At 39.5% G+C, this 17,117-nt stretch overlaps 2 protein-coding genes across 2 annotated transcripts; one reads left to right on the top strand and one right to left on the bottom strand.

Annotated features, from left to right (window-relative positions):
* Positions 1 to 2,371: 2,371 nt before the first annotated feature.
* Positions 2,372 to 12,003, top strand: unc45a (unc-45 myosin chaperone A). Its single transcript, XM_060886853.1, has 19 exons — positions 2,372 to 2,539; positions 2,887 to 3,088; positions 3,938 to 4,113; positions 4,661 to 4,750; positions 4,850 to 5,017; positions 5,143 to 5,311; positions 5,977 to 6,147; positions 6,313 to 6,484; positions 6,585 to 6,885; positions 7,277 to 7,371; positions 7,803 to 7,944; positions 8,875 to 9,015; positions 9,125 to 9,252; positions 9,399 to 9,465; positions 9,571 to 9,684; positions 10,126 to 10,241; positions 10,361 to 10,478; positions 10,619 to 10,774; positions 11,290 to 12,003. The coding sequence occupies exons 2-19, from the start codon at positions 2,887 to 2,889 to the stop codon at positions 11,572 to 11,574; spliced, it is 2,811 nt and encodes a 936-aa protein (XP_060742836.1). The 5' UTR covers positions 2,372 to 2,539; the 3' UTR covers positions 11,575 to 12,003.
* Positions 12,004 to 12,377: 374 nt separating this feature from the next.
* LOC132856707 (uncharacterized protein K02A2.6-like) lies at positions 12,378 to 16,865 on the bottom strand. The gene has a single exon (XM_060886389.1). The coding sequence runs from the start codon at positions 16,404 to 16,406 to the stop codon at positions 12,381 to 12,383; it is 4,026 nt and encodes a 1,341-aa protein (XP_060742372.1). The 5' UTR covers positions 16,407 to 16,865; the 3' UTR covers positions 12,378 to 12,380.
* Positions 16,866 to 17,117: the final 252 nt, after the last annotated feature.

The raw sequence follows: 17,117 nt of genomic DNA, 5'->3' as shown, positions 1-17,117 counted from the left end.
AGGATTGTGTATGAATAATGAATAATAATATAGTAATAAAGTTAGTTCAACCTTGTGGGTATAAGTCATTGATGAAGAATAGGACAACGCATCCAGGATCCGTTCCAGGGATTTTGCATAAGGAATAGTAAAATGTGTTTGTGTAAGAAAAACAAAGCACTGACTTACAACTTCAGGCTTACACAAGTCTGCTTGGGAACATAACTCTACACATATAATAGGTATATTTTCTCATTAAAGTTTTAGACATGTAATTGAAATCAAATTAATATAAAAATATATTTTTTTACTATTTCCTGGCAACGATACAGAAAACCTTTTAAACCAGCTAAGTGACACAATTTTACATTAATTATCTTCACAGCCCCAGTGTCTCCACATTACTTCTGAGATTTAGTCTACTGCCTTTATGGATTAACTGAACCTATTCTCCACATGCTCACAAACGGATTTTTTTTCAGCTCTTTTTGGTTTCTCTACCCTTCCAAAGCATGGCCCTAGTGGGACTAACTTTGTTGAATTGTGCGTAGATGTAAATATGTGTTTATGGTTCCCTGCAATGAGATGGCATGGCATCCAGGCTGTATTCCTGCCTCAATTCCATTTATCCCAGGATAGGTTTTCTTCCACCATGACCCTGACCATGATAAAGAGAGTACTAATAAAGAAATTGATAAAAGTTTTAATGTAACAGTTAACTACCTTAAAGGAAGCAAATTTTACACTTTTGAAGCAAAATAATTTCTATAACAAAGTCAAAATGATTTACATCATCATCATTACTATAATGGTATCCAGTAATTTACACTTCAAACGATGTAGATTATTAAAGTTAGAAGCTTCTGATGTTCAAATAAACAAAAGGCGTTTCAGCTCTACTCCCATGCACACACCATCACAAAACTAATTGCTCATTCTTGTGGCAATGTTTGACATTCACATTTATGAACTGTACCCTTATACTAGTTTAGTGCTCTAAGTAGTGGACTGGCTAAGCATATATTAATGATAAATTATGGAGAAACAATGTTTGTGCTTTAGATTCATTTTTGATTAATCTCTCCTCTCTGCTGCTAAAGATACAGTCCATGTGAGCACCTCTTTAAATAGGCTGTATGAAGAGATATTCTAGAGCTTTTAAGGAGGCCCCCATTTTTTCATTTGGGGACATGACTTGCTTTTGTACCTAAGTAGGAATTAATTAATAACATCTGTCTTACAGACCCAATTCTGTGTTGCAAGTGGGTAAGAATGATACACTGCGAATATTGTTTTTATTGATTCAGCCAAGCAAGTAAGCATAATTTCTGTCTGGGTTTGTTACAGCTATGCTGACACAATCATTTACATTTCTGTCATTTAGCAGACACCCTTATCTAGAGTGACTTACAATTTATTTAAATACAACTGAGGGTTAAGGGCCTTGCTCAGGGGCCCAGCAGGGGCAGCCTGGTGGACCTGGTATTCAAACTCATGACCTTCCGATCAGTAGCCCAACACCTTAACCACATCCCACAATCATGCTACCTAGTGCATGTTTGAACATGAGAGATCTGGAGCTTAGAAATGGGACTCCAGATCTCTGAAGACCTCGGAGACCTTTGTCTGTAAAGTAATACACTGCAGAAGAATCGATTTAAATATTGATTGGTAATGATTCCATATCAGAAAACTAAGCTTTTATGTTTCAATTACAAAGCACTCATACTGGGGCACAGATATATTCTTCCTAATTTACCTAAGTACCTGTGTAAGTTGTTACTATGAAAACAATAACATTAGAACATTAATATAAACCTACTATTTGCTTTGTACTATAGTCCAACTGTGCTGTTATAGAAATCCATTCTTGCATCATTCTTTCATTATTAATTTCTTAATATACACTTGTTGATATGTTTTATTAGTTGTGATAATGTGAGGACATCTGTTAAGCCTCACTTTATTAAATATTATGTTGGTTTATAATTTGTAACAAGTGTATGTTGGGCCCTGTGGGTGCAATTTAGAGAAGACTATGTATAAATCAGTCTTTAACCAGCATTCACTGAACACATTCCTTATCAGGAAACACTGCTTCTGCTGCACATCCCCATAACAGTACAGATTCCCTACAAACAAACCGTGCAGTCCACCATTTATGGTAACATACTACAGGAAAAAGAGGGCGTGTTTGAAGCATACGTCATTAACGTGCGTCCTAAAGCAATCCAGGAAGTAAACATTTCGCACCCATATTCCTATAATCCCGCCTTCTATATTTCCATAGGCTAATGTCATCCTATTTCTGTACAGTGATTGGTTAAAACCTAAGTGACTTGTTACTTTTAGCCAATTGTGGTAGCCTTTGTACAAATACGGGTGGGGTAAAAAGAAAGCTATACGGAATGCTCCAGAAGCCTTCCGGAGAAAACATAAAGAATAGTTGTGTTAAACTATGATAAGAGACACTGGTGATTATTGAGCGCTTTAACTGGGCTTAACTTGGGAGACAACTGAATGTAAGACAGTGTAAAGCAGTACGTGAACACAGAAAAAGGTAAAGTGAATTAATAGAATGTAAACAGTTCAACGAGGAACTGAACATGCACCGTTATTTACAGTAACAATGTGTTAAATGACAATGTTTCATAACATAGTGTGCAATACAAAAGAAGAGACTCTCAGAAAACGGGTACTAAACTGTTCTACTCTTGGTTGAGTTTTAAAGGTGTAGCATAAGAGACAGGTAGAAACCAAAGGTACAGAAAAAACTGTTTATCAAGCTTGCTTTCTTTTCTAAAAATGTAGATGGACTGTTATACTTGTACACTGACTAATCCCCACCCCAGCATTATATAAAGCTACTTCACCATGAATGTTCTATGCTGTTTTGTACTGTTACAGATGACTCAAGACTCCTTGGCTCTAAAAGAAGAAGGAAACAACTTGTTTAAAAGTGGTGATGTCCAGGGAGCTCTGAGCTGCTACACCAAAGCTCTACATCTGACTGAGACTGAGTCTGAGCGAGCTGTGCTGTACCGAAACCGATGTGCCTGCTACCTCAAACTGAATGACTACAACAAGGCTAAAGCAGATGCCAGCAAAGGTACACCAGTCTGCATGCAAAAAAGATACAGAACCCCACTAGTGACATCTCTTCTTAATGAAACATTTTAACATTCGGTTAATTAGGTCATTTATTTCTTCTGCCAAGTCTGAATACTGCCTGTGTTTGAGTCCATGTGAGTTAAATAGTTAAAAATTGTGGGATGTTGTAGCCTAGTGGTTAAGGCATTGGACTACTGATCAGAGGGTCATGAGTTTGAATCCCATGTCTACCAAGGTTCTACTGCTGGCCCCCTGAGCGAGGCCCTTAACCTTCAATTGCTCAGTTGTATAAATTGAAATAAAATGTAAGTCACTCTGGATAAGGCTGACTGCTAAATTCTGTAAATGTAAATACATGAATTAGGGGTCTGTTTTTAAGAATTATGCCATGTTTCCCTGCCAGTGACTCTGCAGCTATCTGCATCTTTAGTTATCTGCATAATTAATTCCAAGATGAAAATGAAAACGAATTCAGTTCACTCAGCTTATCTTCTTTGTAGACCCTGATACAGCATGCATTCTTCTTCTTGTGGGCACAACACAATGATCATGCCTTAATAATCTGTAGCCACATACACATATTTTATTCGGTGGGATTGTTTTTCATTTTTTCATGATTATTTGTTAATGGGTAGGTGAATTAGTCATTTTAAGATCAATTCAATTTAATATCAACTTCATTTAATGTGGTTTCTGTAACTGCCTTTGTTCACAAAGTTGCTGTTCTGCTCAGCCAAGTATAATATCATAATGATGAATTCCAACTAGAAACTAAAATGTACAGCAAAAGTTGCTCGTCTTAGTTCTGAAAGCTCTAAGCCTGAACTTGTAGTGTGTTTTTGAACAGCACTAGAAACCGACCCAGGTGACATCAAGGCCCGGTTCCGGCGTGCACAGGCTTTGCATAAGCTCGGACAGCTGGACCAGGCCTTTCTTGATTCACAGAAATGCTCACAGCTGGAACCCAAGAATAAAGCATTTCATGATTTGCTCAGGCAACTCAGTGCTGAGATCCAACAGAAGGTGAGATCACATACAGTCATACAAGACATACTAGTCTTATTGTTAACTTTAATATTTACCCAGGATTGTTCTCTTTTGCATGTATACAAAGAATTGCCAGTTTATTGGATAAACTGTCTTTCTGTGCTTATATCCACTTTCTGTGTGTGCGTCTGCGTGTACATGTGCTCATCTGCGAGTGCAGTTAGGAATTACATACCTGTGTTTGGGAGAATAATTGTTGTAGTTGTTCTTTTAGCTTCTTCCTGTTTGGGGTCACCACAGCAGATTATGTGGTCTGCATATTTAATTAGGTGCAGATTTTACGTTGGATGCCTTTCCTGACTCAACCCTCCCATTTTATCTGGGCTTGGGACCAGTACTAAGATTTAGCTTTTAGTGGCTAGGTTCCTGTGTTTAGTGTTGTGGTGTCCTGCCACTCGACCACCAGGAGGCAGGATATGGAAGACTATAGTCTAAAAACAGTTCTATGTTACTGGCTTTCCTCACTGTTTAAGGCTTGGTCACATAGTGGCAAAATTGTTTGCATGTGTTTGCATTCTTCTAGGCCATGCAGCTCTCTTCCACAGACTCTCGTGTTCAGCAGATGTTTAAACTCCTCCTGGACAATTCTACACAGGCCTCAGACAGAGAGAAGGTTCTTATATCATAATATCTATTTTTTTTTTATTTGTTGCTTTTATTTATCATTCAGATCGATATTACTTTGACTTCCCTGATGCTCTGTTTTGCCCAGGCTGCTCAGAATCTGGTGGTGATTGCACGTGAGGATGCCGGAGCAGAGCAAATATTCAGGAATGATGGTGTGAAGCTCCTCCAGAAACTGCTGGAATCTCAGCAAGAGGACATGGTCCTCTCGGCACTCAGAACTCTGGTTGGACTGTGCACAGGGCATCAGTCCAGGGTGAGGTGCTTGATGAAATTTACATTACTTGCAAATTTACATTACTTCATTTAAATCTATTCATACCCCAGATGAATTGTAGATAGGTACAGGATTTGCTTATACAAATACCTGTTTGCCTACAGACAATGGCCATTGTGAATGAATTGGGAATGGACAGGCTGTGTGGCATCATGGGTTCTGCAGTTTCGACTGTGTCTCTGTCGGCCTGTCACCTGCTTCAGGTTATGTTTGAGGCTCTTACCCAGGGCATGAATAAAGAAGTCAGAGGGAAGGATGAGGCTATACTGCCAGGTGAGGGAGAGTCCTGAAATGAGCAAAACATACGCATAATAATTAAAACATTCCTTATATAGCCAGCGTTTTAAAATGATTCCATCTTGTCTGTTGTGTATATGTCACTTTTATTAACAAGAAACAATTTAATCATTCCATAAACCTTGAAAATCTGTGACTGTATAACAGTTTTAGAGATAGATAAAAGCAAAATGCAAGAGGGTTCCTTTAAACTTGCTTTAATATGTATTTCATACATTTTATCCTGTAGATTTGCTTTTGCCAGATCTGTCTGTTTTTATTCTAAATTAATCTTGTAGCTAATGATAGTGATATAGTAACAAGCAAAACAAAGATTTTCTTTAGTTTTATATATACTTAGGTGATATATGCAGTAATTATTGTCCTACATTTTAAATCATAGCAAATGATTTTTTATTTTTTTTTTATTTTCACAAACATTCTTACATTTTTTTCATCTTGCCATATGTGTGAGAGAAAATAATGATGATGCAGATCTGTGCCTGGTGTTGGGCTGTGTAATAATGGATTGTAATGGATGGATGTAATGGATTTCCCCTTTATTTTTCCTTCTTAAACTCATATTCAGTCTGCAGTATCTACAGCATACAGTATATAAGTGAGTGTCTATGTAGAAATGTTTATCTGCTTCTGTGAGATAGAGCCATCCCGCGAGCTACGATCCATGCTGCGACATCTTATTGACATGCTACCTGCATTGAGTGTGTCTGGACCTGGACGTGACAGTGCTATCAACCTTCTGGTAAAACAAGTGCCACGGAAATCTCTGAAATGCCCAGACAACTCCCTCAGCCTGTTGGTTATTGATCAAGGTGAGATGGTGCACATGATCTGGCTTACATTTAGCTGGCCTGTGGCAGAGGATTGCATGTGCAGATCAGTGCAATTATCTTTTAGAATCACTAAACAAGTTCAAGGATATTCTCCCAAGCATGATAGTAGAGATTCTTGTACATTGCCAGTTGTATACCCCACAGGTTTGAAAAAGATTCTGGAAGTGGCAGGGACCGTTCCTGAGATAACAGAGGGGCCACCTATCACTGAAAATACTCATATGAACTGCTCAGTCCTGCTTAATAAGTTATATGATGATCTTAAGAGTGACAGAGAGAGAGAGAACTTCAACAAATTGTGTGAGGACTATATCCAGTGAGTATATCCAGTGAAGCAAATTTTTCAAATAGAATAATATATAATTTTTGCCTCTAAGGGTAAAAAGATAACCTCTAGCATGGTCTTTTCTGTGCAGGTACCATTTCGGGAGCCAAGGTTTAGAAAGCAAACTGCGTGCAATACAAATGACGTCAGTGTTGCTGCAGGGCCCCTGCGATGTGGGCAACCGTACCTTGGAGATGTCAGGCATGATGGATGCTGTCATTTCTTTGTGTGCTTCTGAGAATGTCACCCATCAACAAGTAGCAGTAGAGGCACTCATTCATGCTGCAGGCAAGGCAAAGAGAGCATCCTTCATTACAGCAAATGGAGTGGCGCTGCTGAAGGACCTTTACAAAAAAAGTGAAAATGAACAGATACGGGTTCGAGCACTTGTGGTGAGTATTCACCAGAATGCGATAATACTTCCATTAAGCACAGAAATTGCTTTGGCTTGCAATCTAGTAAAGAAAATACAGTCAAGCTGCTACCGCAACAACTACATAAGATTGTGATCCAGTGATTCCATTGGCCAAGCCATGACAGACAGAATTCCAGCTTTTAGCTTGTTCCCTATATAGGTTTTGCATAATTAGAAGCAGTGCTGTGGGTCAGTGTTTTGCTGTAGGGTGAAATTGGCTCCAGTCATGCAGTTTTCATTCAAATGCATGAAAAGGGAAGTACAGTATATGTACATGAAGTGGTTAATGGGGTACATAATTATAATCTGACAGCAAGTGCACTGGGTCATTGCCATTTTAAACATGGAAACTATATGGTGTTTTACAGGGATTGTGTAAACTTGGCTCAGCCGGAGGCACAGATTTCAGCATGAAGCAGTTTGCGGAGGGGTCAACTCTCAAACTTGCCAAACAATGCAGGAAGTATGATTCTCATTTCCTGCCATACCACAGTTGATAAGAACAGACATAGAGATGTTTTGCAATCTCTATTCCCTAATCTTTTGCAATATTTTGTAATATTGAAGTATGTTCCATGGAATCAAAGTGAGCAAGCATGAGTGCAAAATCATCAATATAGGAGTTGTTTAGGAGTGAATCTGTAACCTTTTTACATATCTGTGCCATGGGAGAGGTGGAAGGAGTTTTTACCTGATTTGACTCCCATTACTTATGTTTGCAATCATTCCATAAATTATTTTTTGGATATGAGGAATATAAAACACATTACAGACAATGAATAAGCACAACATTTTATCATTGGTGTAATACTAATTAAATTAAGTATAAAGACAGATGTGCATACAATAGATAACTAGCTCCATACTCCTCTGTAATCTGGGTTATTTTTGCAGGTGGCTGTGCAATGATTCTCTTCCTCAGACCTCTCGGCGCTGGGCTGTTGAAGGCCTGGCCTACCTCACCTTTGATGCTGATGTGAAAGAGGATTTGGTGGAAGACAAAAATGCTCTTCAGGCCATGTTCCAACTGGCAAAGGTAAATGCAAAACAACATCCATCCATCCATCCATCCATTTTCTACCGCTTATCCGGGGCCGGGTCGCGGGGGCAGCAGTCTAAGCAAGGACGCCCAGACTTCCCTCTCCCCAGACACTTCCTCCAGCTCTTCCGGGGGAATACCGAGGCGTTCCCAGGCCAGCCGAGAGACATAGTCCCTCCAGCGTGTCCTAGGTCTTCCCCGGGGCCTCCTCCCGGTTGGACATGCCCGGAACACCTCCCCAGGGAGGCGTCCAGGAGGCATCCGGAACAGATGCCCGAGCCACCTTAGCTGACTCCTCTCGATGTGGAGGAGCAGCGGCTCTACTCTGAGCTCCTCCCGGGTGACCGAGCTCCTCACCCTGTCTCTAAGGGAGCGCCCTGCCACCCTGCGGAGGAAACTCATTTCGGCCGCCTGCAATTCAATATGTTGAATTCATGTAATTCAAACAGCGACATGGTTTGTTTTGTTTGAGGGATGACCATGACACGTGCCCAAAGGGTTTCGTGTCACATTCTATCTGGCAGTAATGCTTTGTGGATGTTTTCATGTCAAGTCAATTAATGAAAAATGATTATATACAGGATGTGGCTAAAGAGAGTGTTTTTACTATGTGTTATACACACAGCATATAAATCAACATATAAGAAACTTATGATGAGAGTGGATGTGTATCTAATAAACTTGCAACTCAGTGTAATAAATATAAACTCTGAGTTGCCGTTTATCGGGTGCACATACCCTGAGGGTATATCATTTCTAAGTACAGGCCATTTGTTTTGCACATTTTGCCAGACTCCAATTTTTCAGTGAAATGGAATGTTAAAAATAGATATTAGAAGTGTAGAGCAAAGGATTTTATATATCATATATTATACCTTCCCAGCTCATTTTCTCATACACACATTCATTCTCTCTTGCTCACTGTAGTCAGAAGATAAAACCGTATTGTTTGCCATTGGATCTACATTAGTAAACTGTACCAATAGTTATGACATCGAGAAGCCGGATCCTCAGTTGGTAGAACTGGCCAAATATGCCAAACAGCACGTACCAGAGGAGCATCCAAAGGTAACAGAATAGCTTCATATAATCTACATCTGGGATTCTGATTATTTAGGAATACACATGAGAACTTGATAAGAACTTAATAAGAACTGATGGCTGTCTTGTTCTTCAGGATGCTCAGTCTTTTGTGGAAAAGCGTTTGGTCAAACTTTTGGAGGCTGGGGTGGTTTCAGCTTTAGTATGTATGGTTAAACAAGAAAGTCCTGCTCTCACTGATACATGTAGAGAATTTATTGGCAGGTATGTACTATTATATTGAATATTTTCTTACCATTATGATTTAAACACAGACAGTATGTACCAGTTGTAGCTTAAATGCACCGTGACCCCCGTTCATTTCTTTCTAACTTTCTTTAACATATCCTGTCTCTTCTCTTCCTTGTCAGGGTGTTCCTGGCTCTAGTGGAACGCCAAGAAGACCGGGGAATGGTGGTGGCACAGGGTGGAGGAAAAGTAAGATCGCCCAAAAGAAAGTAGTGATGTTTTAAAACCATTACACAATACCATTCATATTATTTATTCACATATTGATCTAAACATCTTAATCATCATTAACAGGCATTGTTACCTCTGGCATCAGAAAGCACAGATGTAGGTAAAGTCAAAGCAGCGCAAGCATTGGCCAAAATCACCATCACCTCAAATCCTGAGATTGCCTTTCCTGGGGAGAGAGTAAGACCCTTGCCTAAAGACCCTTGTCTTGCTATCATTCTTTCCTTGTCTGTGTTTCTTCTGTATTCTTAGTAAAAATGATCTAATTCATTTTCATTATTATTTATAAATATTATAGAATTTGCAGAATCATTGTATTAAATATGTTATTTAGCCAATAATTTTTTTTCCTAACTGAAATAGATTTTCAGAAAAAGTAAAGCAATTCCAACCAATACTAATGAAATTAATTGAATGATAAACTGTTTTAAAATCACTACTTTTGGCTACATTTAACCCAATTGATGAATTAGAAGATTGGAACTTGGCCAATACTATTTTTCAGATGCATTTTTGCAATAGTTTAATGTGTTTATGTATTGCTTAGTTTATTCAATTGGATAGAAAACTTACTAGAACTGTAATGTTTGACATGTTAGTGCTTGCTTTTTGTGTGTTCAGGTTTATGAGGTGGTGCGTCCACTTGTGAATCTCTTGGCTCTAGATTGCTCTCTCCTGCAGAATTTTGAGGCCCTGATGGCCCTCACTAACCTTGCTGGCATTAGTGACAGACTCCGGTTAGTCCAATCACTATATGAACGCACTGACTTGTAAAGTTGTAATTTTATAGTCCTCTCTTAAAAGATGTCTTTTTAAATGATGTTGAAAGCGAGATTTAACCTGTTTTGGTTTACAGACAGAAGATTATTAAGGAAAAAGCTGTGCCTAAAGTGGAGGGCTACATGTTTGAGGAGCATGATCTGGTGCGAGCAGCAGCCACTGAGTGCATGTGTAACTTGATCTTAAGCCCTGAGGTACATTTCAGTTTTATAATATAACCTGGTGTTCAAAAAAATATATCTGGTGTTCAGATGTCAAGCACTGTCTGTTTTTTTGTGCATTAGTTTCCTCCTTTTATGTTGAAATGTGTGGTTTTATGTTTCTCGTTCCTCAGGTGCAGAAACTTTATCTGGCTGCAGACAGCGACCGATTGAAACTCTTGGTTTTGTACAGTGGTGAGGATGATGAGAGACTGAGGAAGGCTGCAGCTGGAACCCTGGCAGTGCTCACTGGGGAAATGCCAGAAGTCTGTGCACGGATCCCCAGCACTGTAAGTTTTGCAGTTGAAATATCCTGAACAGTCCAACTGGGACAAAAACAACTCAGAAAAAAAAATAGGATTTGTTTTTAAAGTTCCCTTATTCGGTTTACAAAGATTGCATAGATAGGTTTACACTCTAACTTTGTAAACCTATTGTGTTCAGTATAAGCTTTATGAGAACTAGCTACAGTTTAGCGATAACAACCTTGTAAATTGAAACAAGATGAAATGTAAAAACAGTAATAGTGTAGAAGTCATGCTGCTGTGCCATTTTATTAGTTTATTTGGTGTTAAGTGACAATATGATTAATAATCAATTAATTAATTATATCTAACTGTACTATATTTTTTTTACTTTTATTGTACTTTTATTTTTATTTTTTTTAAGAATTTTTACTTTCTATGACATGAGGACACACTTAGTTCTGCTAATACTCTACTTACTTACTGTAAACACAGTTTGAGACATAATTTACAGTAATCTACAGTTCATTAATTATAGTCATGGCTGTTCTTTAATTTAGACCAGTCACTGGTTGGAGATCCTGCAAGCTTTGCTGCTGAGTGACAGCCAGGATCTGTGTCACCGTGGTGTAGTCATCACAATGAACCTGATGCAGGCAGAGAGGAGTCTAGCTGAAACCCTAATGGAGAGTGAGGTGATGGAGATCCTCTCGGTCCTGGCTAAAGCGACCGAATCTAACAAAGCTCCTGTCAGTAGAGCAGCCCAGCACTGTCTTGACTTAGCTCTGGAGTACGGCCTTATCAGGAGCAACAACGGCAAAACCAGTGGAAAATCTGATCCATGATCAGATGGGTTATCCTTACACAAGCAACTCACTACAAGTCTTAATTCTAATGCATACCTTATTTTCATATGTAATATGTGATTATACAGAATATTTGTTATTCGGAAATGAGAATGGACAGCAGGGAAGAGATGTGTTCTATGTGTGTTATGGTTTCACCAGACATAATTATTTAATAGCACATTTACTTTTTTTTTTTTTTTTTTGTTGCTAGTAGCTGGTTAGACCTAGCTGGATCTTTTAAGTAGTCTTCACAATGAAAGGAAGTAGAAATGTAGTGACCAAATTTGTATTTTTTACTATTTACTTGCACTGATTTTCATTTTTTTTGTTTTTGTTGTTTTCCTTCATAGTTTTACTTTCTTTTTTCAGCTTTTATATAATACCGATGGACAACGGCATAGCTAAAATAAAAAAAACGTGTAATAAGCGTGTGAAGATTGATTCATTCATTTAGAAAAAAACGTATGAAAGCAGACGTCCTGTTATGTCTGTAATAACTTGACAGAGGCAGGTCTGGTCTAGAGGAAAAATGTTTACTCAAAAGGTAACCAGCAGCAAACCATACATGCATTTCACAGAATCACAGGTGGATTATATCTGCTATTAGCATCGTCTTCTTTGCTGAATTTAACCCTGGTAATACGGCAATAGATTGCCCCCTACAGGTCAATCAACTATAGCTCAAAACATAACATCTCCCCCCCCCCCCCCAAGTTTACAATATTCCCTCATAAATCACAATACAATAAACATCATTCAACAATCATATTACAACAATTTTTTTTTTTTTTTTTTTTTTTTTTTTACATCAGGTCATAATCTTTTAAATGACCAGGCAATTTCCTGGTCCTCTGTGACCGTCTCACAACAGGACTAAAGGATTTTGTCAATGATTCAGTGGTTATCTCACCAGGTTGAGCAATATCCCCAATTAAATCAAGGGGATTAGTCTCACTAGAAATGTCCTCAGCCTCTGTTCCATCAGTCTCTTTAATCACTGCAGGAGCAGAGTTCTCAGAAAAGTCCAAATCCGGATATTTGTAGTCCATAAGCTCCTCAGAAAGGTTCACAAGCAATTTCTGTCGGGCCAGAACCTGATCCACGTGTCTTCGGACCACTCTTCCATCACCCAGCATCACTTTACAAGACAAAGGTCCAGTCATAGTGTCAATATGCCCCGGAATCCATTTTGGTCCATAAGTAAAATTCCGAACAAGTACTGGATCTCCAACACCAAAGCTACGTTCATGGGCCTTTTTGTCATGATGGACTTTTTGCTTTTGTTGTCGTTCCTGAATCTTCCTTGTTAAATCAGGATGTATAAAATCCAAGGAACATCGCAATTTCCGTCCATGCAACAGTTCAGCTGGAGAAAGTCCTGTGGTGGTCTGAGGAGTAATTCTGTAACTGAACAAAACTCGTGCCAATTTAGTTGCCATTGTTCCTTCAACGCATTTTTTTAACATGCCTTTAACAATTTGCACGGCCCGTTCTACTAACCCATTACTGGAAGCATGATAAGGTGCAGAAGTAACATGTCGTACTCCATTTTTCTTTAGGAACTCTTTGAATTCCATACTCACAAAACAAGTGGCATTATCTGATACCACCAGTTCAGGTAGTCCATGGTTACTAAAGCTAGTACGCAAACATTCAATAGTTACGGCAGATGTAGCAGAATTTACCGGATACACATCCATCCATTTTGAATGTGCATCAATCAAGACCAAAAACATTTTTCCCATGAAGGGTCCGGCGTAATCTACATGCAACCTTTGCCATGGTTTTTCGGGCCAATTCCAGGGATGCAGTGGAGCTACAGCGGGAACGTTTCTATGTTCTTGACAGACACGACAGGTTTTAACTAACCTTTCCACATCCTGGTCCAATTTAGGCCACCATACATAACTTCGGGCTAACGCTTTCATCCTAGCCACTCCAGGGTGACACTGATGCAGTTGTTTCAGGACTTCTGATCTACCCACACTGGGAATGATTACACGAGCCCCCCAAAGCACACAACCATCCTGTACACTTAATTCATCTTTCCTTGATGTGAATGGGTCAAACTCTGTTCCTATTAAATCCTGCAGGAATCCTCGGTGCACCATTTCTCTCACTCTAGATAATACTGGATCTTTTTGTGTCCAACTTCTCACCTGTTCTGCTGTAATCAAGGTTATGTCGGCATTCTCCAGCATTAACACTCTTTCCTCCTGTTCCAGGACAGATTCTATCGGCAGAGGTAACCGACTTAGAGCATCTGCATTCGCATGATCTTTGCCAGGCCTGTAGATGATGTTGTATTCATATGCTCTTAACGTCACTGCCCATCGCTGGACCCTAGGAGATGACATCTGAGGAACAGATTTTAACTCGTTAAACAAAGACAACAAGGGTTTATGATCTGTCACGATGGTAAATTTCCGACCATACAAATACTTATGAAAGCGTTGTAAGCCAAACATTATAGCTAATCCTTCCTTGTCCAACTGTGAATAATTCCGCTCAGCTTGATTCAATGTCCGTGACATAAATCCAATGGGCCTTTCCCTACCATCCGGCATCTTATGCGAAAGAACGGCACCTAAGCCATAAGAAGAAGCATCACACGATAAAATCACATCCTTCTGGGGGTCATAATGGACCAGAACTTGTACTGACTGGATCAAGTTCTTCGACTGAACAAAGGCAGCTTCTTGTTCACAACCCCAGTGCCACTTTGAATCTTTTCGTAGCAGCTTATGCACTGGGGCCAAAACAGTAGACAAATTGGGCAAAAATTTGTTATAGTAGTTTAACAATCCTAAATAGGCCTTCAACTCAGTCACAGTCTTTGGTGAGGGAGCATTCTGAATAGCAGTCACTTTTTCAGGTACTGGATGTAGGCCAGTTCCATCTACTTTATGACCCAAGAACATTACCTCTTTTTCCATGAAAGTACATTTACTCCGTTTCAAGCGCAGTCCCGCTTCCTGCAACCTTCTCAATACCCTGGCCAGCGTTTGGAGATGCTCCCCATCATTACGACCGGTCACCAAGATGTCATCAAGAAAAACTGCCACACAAGGAATACCTTGTAGCACTCCCTCCATGGTCCTTTGGAAGATAGCAGGACTAGAAGAAACTCCAAAGGGTAAAACATGATAAGTGAACAACCCCTTATGGGTATTTACTGTGACATATTTCTTGGACTCTGCATCTAATGCAATCTGATGGTAAGCGTGACTCATATCCAATTTGGTGAACTTCTGCCCTCCTGACAATGTTGCAAACAGATCATCTAATCGAGGAATAGGGTACTGTTCCAACTTTGAAACTCGATTCACTGTTAGCTTGTAATCACCACATAGTCGCACTGTTTTATCAGGCTTTAAAACGGGCACTACAGGTGCAGCCCATTCAGAATGTTTAACAGGTTCTATGATGTTTTCCTTTAACAGGCGTTCTATTTCAACCTCTACCTTTGCTTTCATTGCATAAGGGACCGGTCTGGCTTTGAAAAATCTGGGAATGGCTTCTTTATCCACATAAATCTTTGCTGGTGGACCGTTCCATTCACCCAACTCCTCTTTGAACACTTCTGTATGTCTACGAAGTACGTCAGGCAAGGTTAAATTTTCAGTCCCTTGAATCTTGTGTATAGCCTCCCATTTCATGCCCAGCTCCTTGATCCAACCTCTGCCCAATAAATTAGGTCCTGTTCCAGGCACTACCACTACTGGCAATTCCTTCACTGTTCCCTTGTGTCTGACGACCACTTGCGCAGACCCCAACACTGGTAGGGATTGACCAGTATAAGTTTTTAACTTCAAAGAACAAGTCTTTAATTCAGGATTTTTATGTTCTTCCCATAACTCTGAAAAGTTTGACCCATTCATTACCGTCACGCCACAACCAGTATCCACTTCAAAAGGTATGTTCGAATCATTTACAGCCAATGTGATAGTCAGAGGAGCAACCCTCGGAATCTCCTCTAAACTGTACACTGTAAAAATACCTTCTTCATCAGATTCATATTTTTCATCTCTGCTGACATAATGTGATCTCCGTCCTCTCCTGGCCCCAACTTGCTTGTGTCGTTCTTCCCCTTGAAAACTTGGGTCCTTGATGGAAAGGGTTGATCTACATACTTTCATTATATGTCCTTGTTTCCCACACCTGTGACATTTCTCTGAAATAAATCCACACTCATTTGCCAAATGGTGCAAACTTCCACATCGGTAACATGCTCTACCTTTACCATCTTGCTTCACTGACATTCTATGCAGTCTCATGGAAATGGAAGATTCTGAACATTGAGCTTGCAAATCCTTCACGTCATTATTGGCTGTTTCCAATGCTTGAGCTAATTTCAACGCTCTCTCAAACGTCAACTCTGATTCCGCCAACAATCTACGTTGAATACGGTCATCACATATTCCACAGACTAGTCTGTCCCGCAGCATCTCTGTTAATTTATCTCCATAATTACAATCAAGAGCCAGTTTCCTCAAGACTGCCACATACTCAAGAACACTTTCTCCCTCAGCTCTCGACCGTGAATTAAATTTAAACCTTTGTACAATCTCACTGGGCTTTGGATTGAAATGTTCCTTCAATAAATCCACCAATTCTCCAAAAGTCCTTGTTCCTGGCTTAACTGGACTCAATAAACTCCTAAGCAGACTGTACGTTTGAATTCCTACAGTACTCAACAGTATAGCTCTTTGCTTAGGTGCATCCGCAATCCCATTTGCCTCGAAGAAATGTTGCAAAATTTCACAATATTCCTCCCAAGATTGCGACTGACAATCAAAAGGTGTCACTGTCCCTACCATGTTGGCCATCTTATCCAAAGCTCCCACTTGTACAGATCCAGCTTTTTCACCTTATCCTCCTCGCTTTCATCCTCGTCGCCAAAATGTAATAACTTGACAGAGGCAGGTCTGGTCTAGAGGAAAAATGTTTACTCAAAAGGTAACCAGCAGCAAACCATACATGCATTTCACAGAATCACAGGTGGATTATATCTGCTATTAGCATCGTCTTCTTTGCTGAATTTAACCCTGGTAATACGGCAATAGATTGCCCCCTACAGGTCAATCAACTATAGCTCAAAACATAACAATGTCTTTATCCTAATAGCTTCAGTAAGACCACGTGGCAAGCCACATCGTACGGTCCAATAGGATACGTGGTTTGAATGACGTAAGGAAAGCTTGTTGCCAGGTCTCTGGTTTTCACACTACACTCTTAATTGTTTTTTTTTTCAGCACTGAACGTCAACTCTAATAGATGTTGCTTGTTTTCGTTGATTTCTGAAATTTCTGACTCTCAAAAATTTTTTCATTAAATTCATGCGTGTTATTGAAATAAATCTTTTAAACCAGGTGTAATCCGTATATAAATTATATGATTATTATAGGATGATGGCGAGTCTTATACATTCATTTACAAATTCAGGGTCCCTTTAGCTAGGATGTAAACTTTCTTCCTGGACTACAGGATTTTCAGACATTACCACATTTTCCGTGCAAATTTGAGGAATTGTTTAGAAG

This window comes from Tachysurus vachellii, chromosome 14 (assembly GCF_030014155.1).
Source record: "Tachysurus vachellii isolate PV-2020 chromosome 14, HZAU_Pvac_v1, whole genome shotgun sequence".
Classification (NCBI taxonomy): Eukaryota; Metazoa; Chordata; class Actinopteri; order Siluriformes; family Bagridae; genus Tachysurus; species Tachysurus vachellii.
This window is presented reverse-complemented; position numbering and strand designations above follow the sequence as displayed.

Coding starts and splice junctions, on each gene's coding strand:
- unc45a (XM_060886853.1), top strand. CDS start 2,887: ATGACTCAAGACTCCTTGGCTCTAAAAGAAGAAGGAAACAACTTGTTT. Junction 10,479..10,618: donor ACTTGATCTTAAGCCCTGAG/GTACATTTCAGT, acceptor CTCGTTCCTCAG/GTGCAGAAACTTTATCTGGC. Junction 10,775..11,289: donor GTGCACGGATCCCCAGCACT/GTAAGTTTTGCA, acceptor TCTTTAATTTAG/ACCAGTCACTGGTTGGAGAT.
- LOC132856707 (XM_060886389.1), bottom strand. CDS start 16,406: ATGGCCAACATGGTAGGGACAGTGACACCTTTTGATTGTCAGTCGCAA.